Source organism: Crocodylus siamensis, chromosome 1 (genome assembly GCF_052110815.1).
Source record: "Crocodylus siamensis isolate JL-2025a chromosome 1, ASM5211081v1, whole genome shotgun sequence".
NCBI lineage: Eukaryota > Metazoa > Chordata > Crocodylia > Crocodylidae > Crocodylus > Crocodylus siamensis.
The window spans coordinates 289,463,265-289,477,056 of NC_143395.1; the positions used below are offsets into that span (position 1 = coordinate 289,463,265).

Genomic DNA, 13,792 nt, shown 5'->3' on the forward strand with positions numbered 1-13,792 from the left:
AAGTCAGTAACAGCAAAGAGTCAGCAACTTAAAAGATTGGCTCCCAAGTTTAGGAGAGCATGGTTTTTTTTTTCCAGTTAGCATTTCTGGCCTGGATTGCTGTCCTCAGAACTAACATTGAGGGGAGGAGCAATGAAATCGAGCCATCTGTGTGCAGTTATCAGAAGACCATGATGCATCAGTGTACTTTTGAAAAGTCAGCTTCATAATCATAAGGACTACACACTTCTGTTTTAAATCTTAAAAATGTGTAGAAATTGAAACTTTTACCACTCTATGGTGGGGCTGTTGACTGGTATATTTTCACTTGCCTATGGAAAGTGGACATGTGCTTTTCCTGTGTTCTGGAATAATTATTTTGTTTCTTGGCTCTTTTTTTTTTTTTTTATATATATATATATATAACCTCTGGCTCAGTTTATAGCCCTTGTATAAAGCTAGACCTTATTCTACAGGCCAAATGCATTAGCTATTTTTTTTAAGAACTGTAATTTAGATAGAATTACCCAGAAGCCACCTGGAATAAGAGTGCCTATTAATTTTCATATACTAGACCATTTAAACATTTCTATATTCTATACTGTTAGCATATTTTTGTAAATAAAAATTGAGGAAATTGATTTTGAATGTTTAAGGTTGAGAGTAACTACAAAATAATCTATTGTTGGTTGAACTCACTATATCAATTCCTTTACCCGACTAGAAAAACTTGATTGTGCTGTACTGTGTCACATCGCATTATATTGTGATTGGCAACAACTCTTATCTGTTTGCCTTCCTTTCAGTCTGAATGTTGCCAGACAGGAATGAGTTTGAAGCTGATACCTGTCATTCTGTCATCAAACTAAATATTCCTTATACCTTTCTATATCTTATTTCTTTTATATCTTTTTTGGTTCCCTGCAGACATAGTATTTGCATATAAATTATTCCTTTGGCCAAAAACAAAACAAAATCCAAATACTTCTGAGATTCATCATTTACCGTATTAATCATTATTTAAGGGAGATGAAGTAAATAAAAGATTTATAGTTTAATATGTGATTGCTAATATGCAGGGTGCATGAAGACCTTGTATTTGAGGGTATTTGGTACTGTTGTGCTACATAATAAACTTGTCAAAGCATTTCACTTCAAACCAACTGTAATCTAAAGACAGTGTGACAGCTATGACCTTGCCTCTTCAGAGGGACTTGCTTTTTTTAGCTGAGGGGGAAGTTTTTTGTTCCCCTTAGGATTTAGAATGCCTGAATATTTTAGCCTGAACATTTTATTTTGACCGTTTTTCCCTCAAACAAGACACTTTGAAGTATTACCAGAGGAGACTAACATATGAGGCAACTGACTGATATTTTAGTTTTATATTATAATATCGATTGCACAAAAATTTTAATAGTGCTGTTTAAGGGCTATAGAAATGCAATCAACATTTCAAAGCTGGAGCTTGATTTGAAGCAGCAAGTGGCTGAATGCACTGCTATACCCTGATGGACTTTTCTGTTCTGGGACAAGCACATGCACAACTTCTCTGAACAAATGCAATGTCTGTTCCTAGCCCCTGTGAATTTAAAGCAGAGTAGTTATTCTGGAATAATTGTGTGTGTGTAATCATTCCAGAATAAGCAGCTATTTTTCTGCTTTAGCTTATTCCATTCCCAAGTAGTGTAAGTATATTTACTCTAGAATTACTCAATGTGCAGACAGGTCCTTCAACTTGATCTAGTTCATCCATCAGAAGAGGTTTAAGATATTACAGGGACATTCCCAATTCTTTATAGCTATAAAAGTCCTTAATGTTATAGTTGAAGTCCATAGAATTACCCACAACTAAAAGAATGTATCTCATCTATTTAGGTGCAGAAAGGTGAGTGAAATAAATAAATAACTATATTACATTACAAAGTACTAATACCTTCATAGAGTATCTCTCTATTTGTAGCAAAACCTGGCACACACTACCACCTGTCTAGGAGAATGCTCTGTATTTTTTAGTTATACCTAGATCAAATTGTTGCACAAAATGAAGAAGTCCTTATACTGAGGGACCAGTTAAAACCTGGGTCTCTCCTGGAAATGAAAATCATGCTTTATGATGGTTGGATTGTTTACAGAGCTTCCTGCACATGAAATTGTACTGGAGGGAAGATGCTAGTTGCTTTTCTTTGGTAGGTAGCTAGATAGAGGTGGAGGTTGACGTCAGCTAGGCTTAATAGTTTTGTTCTGTGTTTTTTTATTTTCAGGGGGGGTGCTAGCAGTTTTAGGCTAGGGATAGACATTACACACAAACCAATATAAGTGATCAGAAACTGGTTTAAACGTAACAAAACAGGTTTGGTGGACATAAAGTAGTTTCAAAATGTCTAAAACCAGTTTGAGATAAACCTGGTTGAATGTAGTATCCAGCTTAACTGACTGAGCTCAAACTGGTTGATGCAATGTCTGTCCCAGACCCCTTCCTAGTTTAACTTAAACCAGAGTCCCCCAGCATCCCAGCATGCTCTCTGAGCTGGGCATTCTACTTCAACCCAGCAGGGCTGTCCCTACCTCTCTGCTCCCCAGCCCAATCAAGGACAGGCAAGGCTGGCCCTGGCCCTGAGAAGGAGGCAGGGAAGAGGTTTATTTCTCACCCCCCCTTCCCCTGCCTCAGTGGCGTGGACCTGCATGTCTCTGCTGGCTGCTCCAGTTGTGGGGGAGGGGCAAGGCCAGCCCGGGCATTAGCTCTGAGTGAGCTGGCCAGGAGGGGTCTAATTCCCCCCTTCCTGTCCCACCAGTATGGTTCTGGGCTGGGGTCCCCTGGCACTCACCCCTCACTGCTGCAGCAACAGGGCTGGGGCATGGCAGGGGGGCAGGGAGGTGGGTTATCCCCCCTGCCTCTGCCCCTGGGTGACTGCAGCCAGGGTCTGCACACCCCAACCATCCCCCAACCATCCCTTCCCCTGCTGGCTCAAACTAGCAGTAGTGGTGGTGCTGGGGTGTGATGGTCCCCTCTGAGCCCTGGTGCCACCGCTTGCCCTATGTAGTCTGTGGCAGCACTGACCCCTGCTCACACCCCCCACCAGGAAGAGGCTCAGGCTGCCTAGAAACCAAGGCAGGGGCTGCTGCTCCATCAGGGCCTTGTCTGCTCGCTGCTGCAGTGGCAGAGAAGGGGCACAGCTAGAGTCTGGCTGGCAGGCCCCTTAGGTGAGGGGGCAGTGAGGGGGTTATGCCCCACCTCCCTGTGGCATCTGGCAGAGGGCTCTTATCCTACAGCCTGTCACATGCATGGATACAGAGGGGGCAGCGGCAGTCAGAGTGGTCAGACCCCACTGTGGTCCCCTGGGGGCAGTAGGACTAGAGGGAGGAATAATGCCCCCTCTCTGTCCCCCCCCCCCCCCCCCCACCACCACAGGGACCATGCTGACCAGTGTTTCACTGTGCCTCAGCCCCGCTGCTGCAGCAGCAAGGGGGGGATTGCCAGGCAGAACAAAGGGAGTCAAGGCTTAGGAAGAAAATACTATACTAGGGTTAAAATGAAAACAGTCTCATCTAAGGAATTGCCTTTCCAATTTCACTGCAGTTGAAGTAGGAAAGAATAGCAGAGAATGAATGAAAAATAGAATATGCTTACATATACTGAATGGGCACTTTATAAAATAGAAAAAAACAGAGGCATTAGCCTCATACCCACAATTGTTTTTTTCAGATTCCTATGATGAGAAATAATGGTAAAGTGTAGGGATAGATTTCTCTGTTGCAAGTAGTCTTCAATATAGTTTACGAATGAATGAACTACACTATTATGTATTTAAAAGGACCGCTTTGTGCTTTAGGTGTATCTGATGTGTGCTACATTTTAAAAACTGAAGTGCTGTCTCTTACTTCATCACTAAAGAAAGTCCCAAGGTCACTTATTCACTGGTGTGAAACTGGAGCAATATATTAGAGAACACGGCCCCTTTAATCTGTACTGGAGGCTGCTTTGTGAAGAACTTCTCTATTCAAGTACTTGTTTTCTTCCTGTTTCACAAACTCCCATTTGTTCTGGATCCATTTGATCTGTTCTCCTGTGCCTTTTTCTGTATTGCTGTTCTTAGACATCTTTAACTGATTCAGGGTAGTCCTAGTTAGAGCTGTGTGACATTACAATGATGTTTTCTAGTCGCTGCTCTGAAGGACTTTCTACTATCATCCACAATTTCTATACCTACATATTGAACAAGACAAAGTTTAGTTTAGCTTTTGGGTCTTGTCAGAAACATCGTATAAGTTGCAGTGCCAAGAGAATATGATACAATTGATACTTAATAATCCTTTAGTAGCATCACAAGTTTTATTGGTTAGAGTGTGGTGCTATTAATGCCAAGGTCTTAAGTTTGATCCCCAGTTGGACTAGACGATCTCTTGAGGTCCCTTCCGGCCTTACACCTCTATGATTTATTACATGGGATGATTATTATATGGGATTATTACTAGACTTTAGGGGATTTATTTTTTTTGCAACATAAAAATTAGACAAATCAAGACTTGCACCTTTCTGGAGATTCAGTTAGATGGTGGTATCTACCTCATTGCCTAGAGACATTGTATTCCTATAGGTTGAAATATTCAACAGTTTAACCTGTACAGTATCTAGCACTGACATTATGAAAACCACAGTGGGATCACATGGAAACTTCCCCACACTCTAGATCAGGAGTTGGCAACATATGGCCAGGGACCAGAAGTTGCCTGTGGAGCCCCTACATATGGCCTGCAGAACTGGAGGGCTTTGCCTCTGCCTGCACCTGTGTTAGGACTGGGTAGCTGGAAGTTGTGCCTGCATCACAGCTACTTCTCTTCACCACTCCCCCATGACTGCAGAACATGTACAGCTTCTAGCTAGTGGGAAACTGAGCTGGGATTGGGCAGCTTTCAGCTGTGTCCATGCTGTAGCTAGGAAAGGAAGGGCAGAGGTGGTGGTGCTCCCAGTTCCTGGGCCCAGTGCACTGTGGACTTAAGACTAGAAGCTGTGCTTGCGCCTCAGCTAAGGAGCACCCATTTAGATCTCACCTATCTGACCCTGACACAGGTGCAGGCAAACCTCCCACTGATGATGCATATTCAAAACCACCCAGCTTGTATCAGAGTTGAGCCATGTTGTTCCAACCCATGGCATGAAAAGTTTCTGGCCCATGCCCTAAATCACACTCTGATTTTATTTTAAACTTTCTGTAATTTATATCTGCCCAAAACAGATTATCTGAACAAGTAATGACTTTAACTCTCCTCCTTATTTGGCTAAATTCTCTCCTTCTTTATTGGTAGAGTGAGACATTTCATACAAGGCTAGGTTGTGTAATCTTCACCCACATATATGAGTTCCTTTGATTACTCATGTGAGCAAGCAGTTGCATAATCTTTTTCATATGAAGAAAATCTGCAATGAAAATAATTTCATTTTTTTCTGGGAGGTTATATATTTCTTCTGTACTCAATGGAAAATGGAGAAGAGGTGTTGGGAACTTGACTTGACTCAGGATATTTGCATTTGCTGTTTTTCTCCTCAAGTTATTTTCCCTCTGTGATTAATGAAGCAAAACCAGAGTGTTTCCCCTTGTCATCCAAAGAGTCTGCAGGATAGCATGCTGCTAATTGAAAAATTCTTATCTTTAAAGCTTTTCCTGGCATGCAGGTTTGATGAAATAAACAGCCCATAAATTGAATTCTAACAGGTGCCATGCTGTCTTTTAGACAATAGACATTGCTGAGGTGATTTTTTTTAAGGACAGATTATTGTTGGGTAACAAAATGCTATCATAAATTTTACAGTTGGAGATTTATCATTTGCATGTCATCAATTTCAATCTTTTGTGAAATATTAATATTGGAAAATCCTAGTATAGTTAATAATGGTAACAGGTAAGGGCTTCATTTTTTATTGTGTGCCAGACTGCTTTGATCTTGCTTGTTGGCCAAAGCTGAGTGGTCCATTAAATGAATTTCTATAAAAATGTACCTTAAATCCTTAACCATATTGCTACTGTGCATTAACCATAATTATTTCTTTCTCTTCACATAGTTTTCCCTTCACAACATGGAAAAGTTGCTATAGTGACTGGAGGTTCTGGAGGAATTGGTTATCATACTGCGAAGCATTTGGCAAGACTTGATATGCATGTTATAATAGGTACTGTCATTATTTTGTTAATATAAATATACACTATATTTCAGAAACTAAATCTTAATGTTAAAGAAATATATATTCAGCAGTAATTGACTACTTGCAAACAAAATCCTGCAAACCTTTTTAAAGGGAGCTGCTAATGCTTAGTTCCTCTAAATATTTGTCTTACAGTTTATATTGCAGTCATTTTAAGAAATGTTCCTGGAATCTTCTCATAGAAAAAATTGCCCAGGGAAAAATTTTGTTTTGCTTTGGATAGAGAGGAAACTAAAACATGTTAATGTTGTCTCCTCTGACTTAACAGGGAAACTTTTAAGACTTGTTTAAAAAAATCAATTTACAGAATTTAATGTAGAGATTGGAGGGAGTACTTGTTGTTTTCAGTGGAATAAATTACTAGAGCTGAACCCTGGCCTAAGCACTGAGAATGTACTTGACTGGATTTCCACTAGAGGGAAGAAGCTTACTCAATTGATAGAATCAGCAGTTACTCTGAGCAGTCAGGCCTGGCCATTCTAAGAGTCCCTGTGATGTTTGGTGATAGTCTCTGATGAGTAGGGCCCTACTGAATTCATGGTGGAAGTGGGCTCTGCTGTGGCTCATTTTAATCTTGCAGGTTCCCCTACATGTTCCCTACCACTGATTGGTGCCTTTTGCTTCCCTGCCTATCAGAACTGAGCCACAAATGGGGCCCTTCCACCGACCTGGGACTCTTCAGCCTTTTCAGAGAAGGCTGAGAGGGAGGTTTTTTTTGGTAGCAGCTTACCAGTTCATTAGGGGAGTAAATTAAGGGCTCAGTGAACAATGGTTCACCAGAGCATCCTTGGGGAAAACCAGGAGTAATGGCCACAAACTCCTAGAAGACCATTTTAGACCAACATTAGGAAAATTCTTCACAGTTAGGGTGCCCAGACTGTAGAATAAGCTCCCTCCAGAGGTTGTGCAATTGCCTACCCTAGAAATCGTCAAGAGGACCCAGTTGTTTTTCCTGCCTGGTGTAGGGGGCTGGACTCAATCTTCTGAGGTCCCTTCTAGCCTTACAATCTATGAATCTGTGGTGGAGCAGCATCTACTGGAACTTTCAAGATTAAAAGAACTCCAGTGCATCCCACTTCTGTTGCGAATTTGGTAGGGCCCTACTGATAAGCAACATATTTACAGGGGGGATGAGGGGCTCTGTCCCTGGGTGACATCAAGGCTGCATACAGATATTTGGGGAGGTTAGATTGAGTTAATAATAGCTACCCAATCTAAGGTAAATTGGGATGGCAGAGGAGTTAGCAGGGGGGAAGGGGGCTGGGGTGCTCAAGATGACAAGCAGGCTCTGGAGGCCCTGGGGGTGTTCAGGGGGTAGGCATGGTCCATGGAAGGGTTCAGGGGAAGTGGGGCCCATGAAAGGGATCAGGGGGACTGGGGGGCTATCAGAGACCATGGGAGGAATTGGGGGGCGGGGGGGGAGGGAACCGGAGGGCAGGTAGGGTGTGCAGCAGTATTGCTGAGGTTGGAGGGTTTGCTGGGATCCGGAGGCTGGCAGGGTCTGCAGGAGAGCTTGGGGGGATGGGGAGGCTCTCTCCCCCAATCCCTGAGACCAGGGACTATTTTTAGCCCTCCCCACCCACAAACAACCCTCCCCCCATTTCACTCCCCCCCCCCCCCCAACTTACTTTCTCAGCTCCTGGCATCAGTGAATGCTGATAAAACTGGCACCAGGTGTAACTTGCAGGATAGGAGTTTGATGGGCTAGATGGGGAGACGGGACCATGGGAAGAATTGTTTGTCTGGAGGTAGGGTGACCAATCTAACCTTCTTGAGAAGGTTAACTTTTTGATCTTTAGACCAATCTAACCTTCTTGAACTTCTGTACAGTTAGCACTTAGATTGACCTAAGTATAAGTTGTGCACCTGGGCAAAGTAAGTTAGATCAGGTGGCCATTTTTAGCATGATCTAATCTCCCCCTACCCTTCCTGAATGTGTGTAGGCAGCCCCAGATTGATATACAAGTTGCCATTTGGCTTCTGCCAGAAATGTGTGTGGCTGGTTCAAAGAAAGCTATTGGCTGTTAATGACTGGGGCTTATATGTTGGAAACAATATAAGAACCATAAACAAAAAAGAGGAGAAAACAAACCTCAAAGCAAACAGAGCTGTCAGCTCAGAAGACAAACCTGGATATTTAAAACCACAAGGTGTTTCTGAGCATTCATTATGACCCCTTGCGGCCTCTGCAGAAGGGAGGAAGTAGTGTATGCATTTTGCCATTTTCTCTTCTCTTGTTTCTCATAACCAGGAGATCTAAACAACACTCCTGTACCAATTTCTTGCCTATGTTCTTTACAATGTTTAATTAAAATGGCAAGTCTACCTTTTCATTAAGGCTAAGTATAGACAGTCAAAAAGCCTGAGGCTGAATCAGTTCAGTTTTTGTAGGTTAGTTTCAGCTGCAAAAATTAAACTGAGAAACGTCTAGACACATTTACCATTGATTCAGGAAATGCAGGCACATGCCTGCAGTGGCTCAGGCCAGAAGTCAGGGGGCACTAGAGCACAGCTCTTTAGTAATTCCTTTTCCTGCTGCCCCCAAAGTCTCTGGGATTTCCAGTCTAGCATCACAGTAGCAGGACTCTGCATGGCTACTTATCACTCCTCTTCCTCCTTTGAGGTACCTCTGGAATTTATAGTCCACAATCACAGCCAGGAGTAATTTTCAGTAAATTTAGCAGCAGGGCAGCTCTGTACTTGGGGAGCTGTCTTCTCTCCCCCCACCCTCCAACCCTTCTTTGCTGGAGCAGGTAGCACAGCAAAACCCAGAGCTGTAAAGCATGCTGAGATACTGGGGGACTTTGAATTAACTTAAACCAGGAAGGTGTCTGGGACAGAGGTTTCATAAACTAATTTGACCCAAATCAGTTAAGTCTGATACTACATTCAGCCAGGTTTATCTTAAACCAGTTTCAGCCCATTTGAAACTGGTTTATGTGTACTGAACTTCTGTTTTGTTATAGGTTGAAGCCAGTTTCTGATGACTTAAACTGGTTTATGTCTAACTTCTGTCCCTGTCCTAAGTGAGTACTTTAATTTTGTGGACACTGAGAATGGAGCCATAGGAAGTCTTGGCCCCAGTGAAGGTACTGAGATTTTTTTTTTGTCATGATCTTAACTAAGACCAGGATTTCTCATCAGACCATTGACAGTAGAGCACTTAGGCTAGGGACAGAAATTATATATACACCAGTATATGTGATTGGAAAGCAGTCTAAGCCTGTAACAGTACAACAGTTCAGTGTACAAAGACCGGTTTCAAAATGGTGGAATTTTGTTTAAAGTAGACCTGGATAGATGTAGTATCAGATTTAATCAGTTTAGGTTAAACTGGTCTATCAAACTTCTGTCTCAGATCCTATAGCAAATCGCCTTAGTTTTTTGCCCTCTGGCTTCCCAGGATACTTTAAGCCCCCCCATGCTAACCTCCTCCTCATAGGGTGGCACCCAGGAATTTGGGTGTACTTGGCTGCTCCGAGCTGGTTGTTATACATGGGGAGGAGGTGGAGAAGAGAGCTTCTGTAGCTCTGCATGTGTTAAACTATGACATCCGTGTCTCTGCATTGGCTCCCTGCATGGCGGTGGGGGGGGGGCACTCCCCCCTGTTCCAGTTGCAGGGGAGTAGCCCCCCCCCCCTCCTCTTGCTGTTCTGTCATGTGGGGGTGCAGGCATAGGGACTTGGATGCCAGGATTTTGCCCCTTACCACCCCCACCGTAGCTGCAGCTGATAGATTCTTATGGCTGACAGAAGCACTCACCCCTGCCCAGCAGCCAATCTGGCCTGCTGGCTGAGCTTGGCTTGGTATTTTCCAGCAGTGCCCCCACCCTCCTGGCCTGACCAGTGCAGGCACTCTGTGCCTTCCTCTCCCAAAGGCCAATGTCTGTTCTGTTCCTTCCCGACCTAATGTTGGGGCACTTAAAATAAAGCACAAAAATCAGATCACTTCTGCCTCGGGCTTTTTGAACCTCTCTACTTGGCCTTAATGGGTGTTTCTACATGTTCATTAATGCACTTTAGGTAATGTGCATTAAATCTAGTATCTCCATTGTTAGGTACTAGAAAAATACACATTAGCCTATTTTAATCACATTAACTAAAAAGCACATTTTTTGTGACACTTCAGTGCACATTAAAATAGGCTAATGATTATTAAAGCTCATGCCCAGTGATTAGACTTTATCCACAACAAATCTGTGACTACAGAAAAGATTCTGACACTTTCCCATTGTTGATGTAGGATATTTTTCCGTACATACAGTTCTTGCTGTCTAGAACAGAAATCTTATATCTTATGGCTCTTAGTAAGAGAGAAATTGCAAAAATCCCAATGACTTGTTGGAAGAAATTAGTCTCAGGGCCTAACTCTCTACCGCATTTCAAATTTGAATCTAATATGGCAGTCCTGGGTGAATTGTCAGGAACAGGGACTGAACTGACAGATCTGAAGCTAAAGCCAGTTTTGTCTACTTAAAACCTGTAAGGGCTTATAAAATTTATCCATATGGTCCTGCTGCTAGAAAGGAGATGCAAAACAACTTTTTTGTAAGCCTGGCTTACTTCAAGGCACTTTTTTTTTCTCTCTCTTTTTATATATGAACCTTGTAAGTACTCGCTCCTATTCTAAACATTCTCTTCATGGAATGCACTCCTATTCTAAATATTATCTCTTCTTGAAATGAATAATACTTGCAAAAGAAAATTGTTTTCTAACAAACAAGGCTGCAACTGGGCATTAAAAATTTATGAGACAAAGTTAGGGTTGAAAGATTCTAAATGATAGGATTTGCTTGATGTAAATTATATCTTGGCTAATAATACATTAAGTAAAACTCAAATTGGACTTGTTAGGCAATTGTATATACTCTAGATTTACCAGTATAGTGAAACCATGTTCAAACTGTGTTTAATTGTTGCATCTCGGTAAGCTTTCTGACAGTAGCCAACTGAAGAAAAATGGTTTAATTAATTTTAAAACTGAGGTTTTAAACCTAAGTGGTTTGGAATTGATGTACCTCCATCTTTCTAGCTTATCTACCTATTGAATGAACAGGAAGGCACATGGCAAATATTACCTGCTGGAATTTTAAAATTCCTAACTTTAAAAAGATCAACTAAGTGTTACAGAATTGATTTGTTTTGTCAATCTCATGAGGACTTTGGGTCAGATTGTGATAACATTAGCCACAGTTTGTAGTATCTTTTATCCCATGGAAGTTGGTAGGATTATTCATGGAATTGAGTACTCAAGCCTAGAGATTATATTTTGTATTATACTTTGAGAAATAAGTTATGATATGAGATAATATTTGTTATAAAAAATAGTACTTTGGATAGGTGTGTAGGTTGTAGCCATATTGGTCTAAGGACATAGGCAGACAAAGAACCTTGTCTGCTGTACTTTGCATAGTATGTTTTAATGGAGATTGTCAAAGTCCTTGGCAGATGTCAGTAACTTAGATTCAGCCATGTGACCTGGCAGCATTTTACACACAGTGCACACAGTGTACAGATGTGAAAACAAAGTGCAAGACAGTGGAGGATCAAGCCCATAATATCTCAGTGTTCTGTAAATTTGAAAGGATGTCAATTTCATGAATGTATATGCATTTGTACATACATATCTGTACACACACGCACACACACTTAAATGACACATTTGTAACTTCAACTTACCTTCCACTGACAAGCCCAGCATTTTTAAATTGCTTTAGGTTCAGCAACCAAGACAGCATGCCTTTCCGTTCTGATTTACTTCAAGTTTTTAAGTTGAACTTTTCATGCTCAAAGTCAGTCCAGTGTAGTACAGAATGTTAGCAGCACAAAGGTGACTTTAAAAGGTGACTTTAAATGGATAATTGGACCTTATCTGAAAAGTGCAGGTTTTTATTTTTGAAGGCAGTTTTATTTCATTTCAGTTACAGAAAATATATATGCTATGTAAGTGTGTATGTACTTAATAGTCTCCATCTCTTTAGCTAGATGGGAGATATTTGAGCTCTAATTTGTTCAGGAAAGCCTTTTTCTTGACTTTTAGGCATATTTTCCTAGGATTGACTACAGAGTTATACAAGCAGCACATGAATATTATCAAGTTTTCAAGGTGGACAAGAGATTTCTATTTTTATTATGAGGATTGAAAAATTCAGTCCAGATTTGCCTTGAAATTACCTCTCACTTCTAATATTTTCCTATGCCAGTTGCACTATAGTGAAGGCTACAAAAAGTTCCATTATAAGCCCCCTCTTCTTTTGTACACACGCAGTCTTTCAAATCATTTACCGTTTTTCTGTATTTTTTCTGCCTTTGGCTTCTCTTGAAGACAATTCTTTGTCTACAGGTAAAACCATATTCTTCTGTCATTGTGGGGTAACTCAGAATGACAGTACTATTTCTCCTGGAATTTCTGTGTACGTGTACAATGGATGCCTCAAAAACATTCTTTGTATTGTTTTTAAATTATATACTGTACCTTGTTTATTTCCTTCATTCTATATATAGCGCAAATGATTGTTCCAAATGTTCCTGATGAATAGTAACTTCCTATGGATGCTTCCTGTATATAGACCATAATAATTACAATGTTACTTGAGCACTTTTAAAAAAGTGCTTGCAAAATAAGATAGTGGTGAACATCTGATGATATACTACAGTGCATATGCAAAATCTTTTAAGTGGAAATCTTAAATGCAGATGTGGTACATCATAAACTGGGATCCTAGTTTTCTCTGAATAAAAAGAAATCTCCAATTTTCATAAATAAGAGGGGAGTAAAGGTTGGAAGCTTGGGGTTCTGTTCTTGGTTTTGTTGGAGATCTTGCTTAGGGATATTGGGCAAGTAACTTTGACTAAGTACAAATATTAAAAAAGCCGAAGGTGGAATTGATCTAACTTACATGGGTTTTTGTAAGTGGTCTAGGTTAGTTCAGGAGCAAACAGAACAAATGTTCACCTGTTGGAAGCTGCCTGTAATAGCCAAGGCCTGAAAGTTAGAGACATTTCTGCATGCTTCCCAGCGGGCTCCTTGGGCTGCTGGAGACTGCTGAGCACAGCCAGTGGCTGGGCTACCTGTGATTGGCTACCAGGTTCATGCAGCAGAGGTGCCCCTGCCCCATTACCCAGCTGTAGCTGTCAGCTGGCCTTAGACAGGAGGTGGAGCTGGGGGACACAGGTTTTCCTGGTTCCTCTCTGGGAGAGCTTGGGGGTGGGGCTTGCTGGGCACTTTCCTGGAGCAGATGAGCACAGGCTGAGTGGTAGTGCACCTCCCTGTGAGAGAGGGCTTGTGAGGAGCTTCAGCGGTGCCTGGGTTGCTGGTGGATAGTGACCTAACATGATTCAATGGGGGATATAGTGCAGAAATTCAATATACTGGATTAACCTCATTCAAATCAGTTTGAATGCACATCAATCCAGAACTATCTTAGACCAGGTTCTGCCATTTTTAGTCTGGTCTACGTACCCCAAATTCTGTACAGTTATGGGTTTGGTTTGATTTCTGATCACTTAATCTGGATTATGTGTAATATCTGTACCTACCCTTCACTGTGCCTCAGTGTATAATAATGTTCACTCATTTTTCAGCAGCATGGGAGGCTTAGTTCATTAATATTTCT

General features: G+C 41.5%; 1 protein-coding gene across 1 annotated transcript in view; it reads left to right on the forward strand.

The window, feature by feature from the left end:
- Positions 1 to 13,792, forward strand: part of DHRSX (dehydrogenase/reductase X-linked) — a 254,487-nt gene that overhangs the window by 45,915 nt on the left and 194,780 nt on the right. The window contains exon 2 of the mRNA XM_090064262.1: positions 6,038 to 6,145. Coding sequence (XP_089920388.1) covers positions 6,038 to 6,145 — 108 coding nt within the window. The remainder of the gene's footprint in view (positions 1 to 6,037; positions 6,146 to 13,792) is intronic.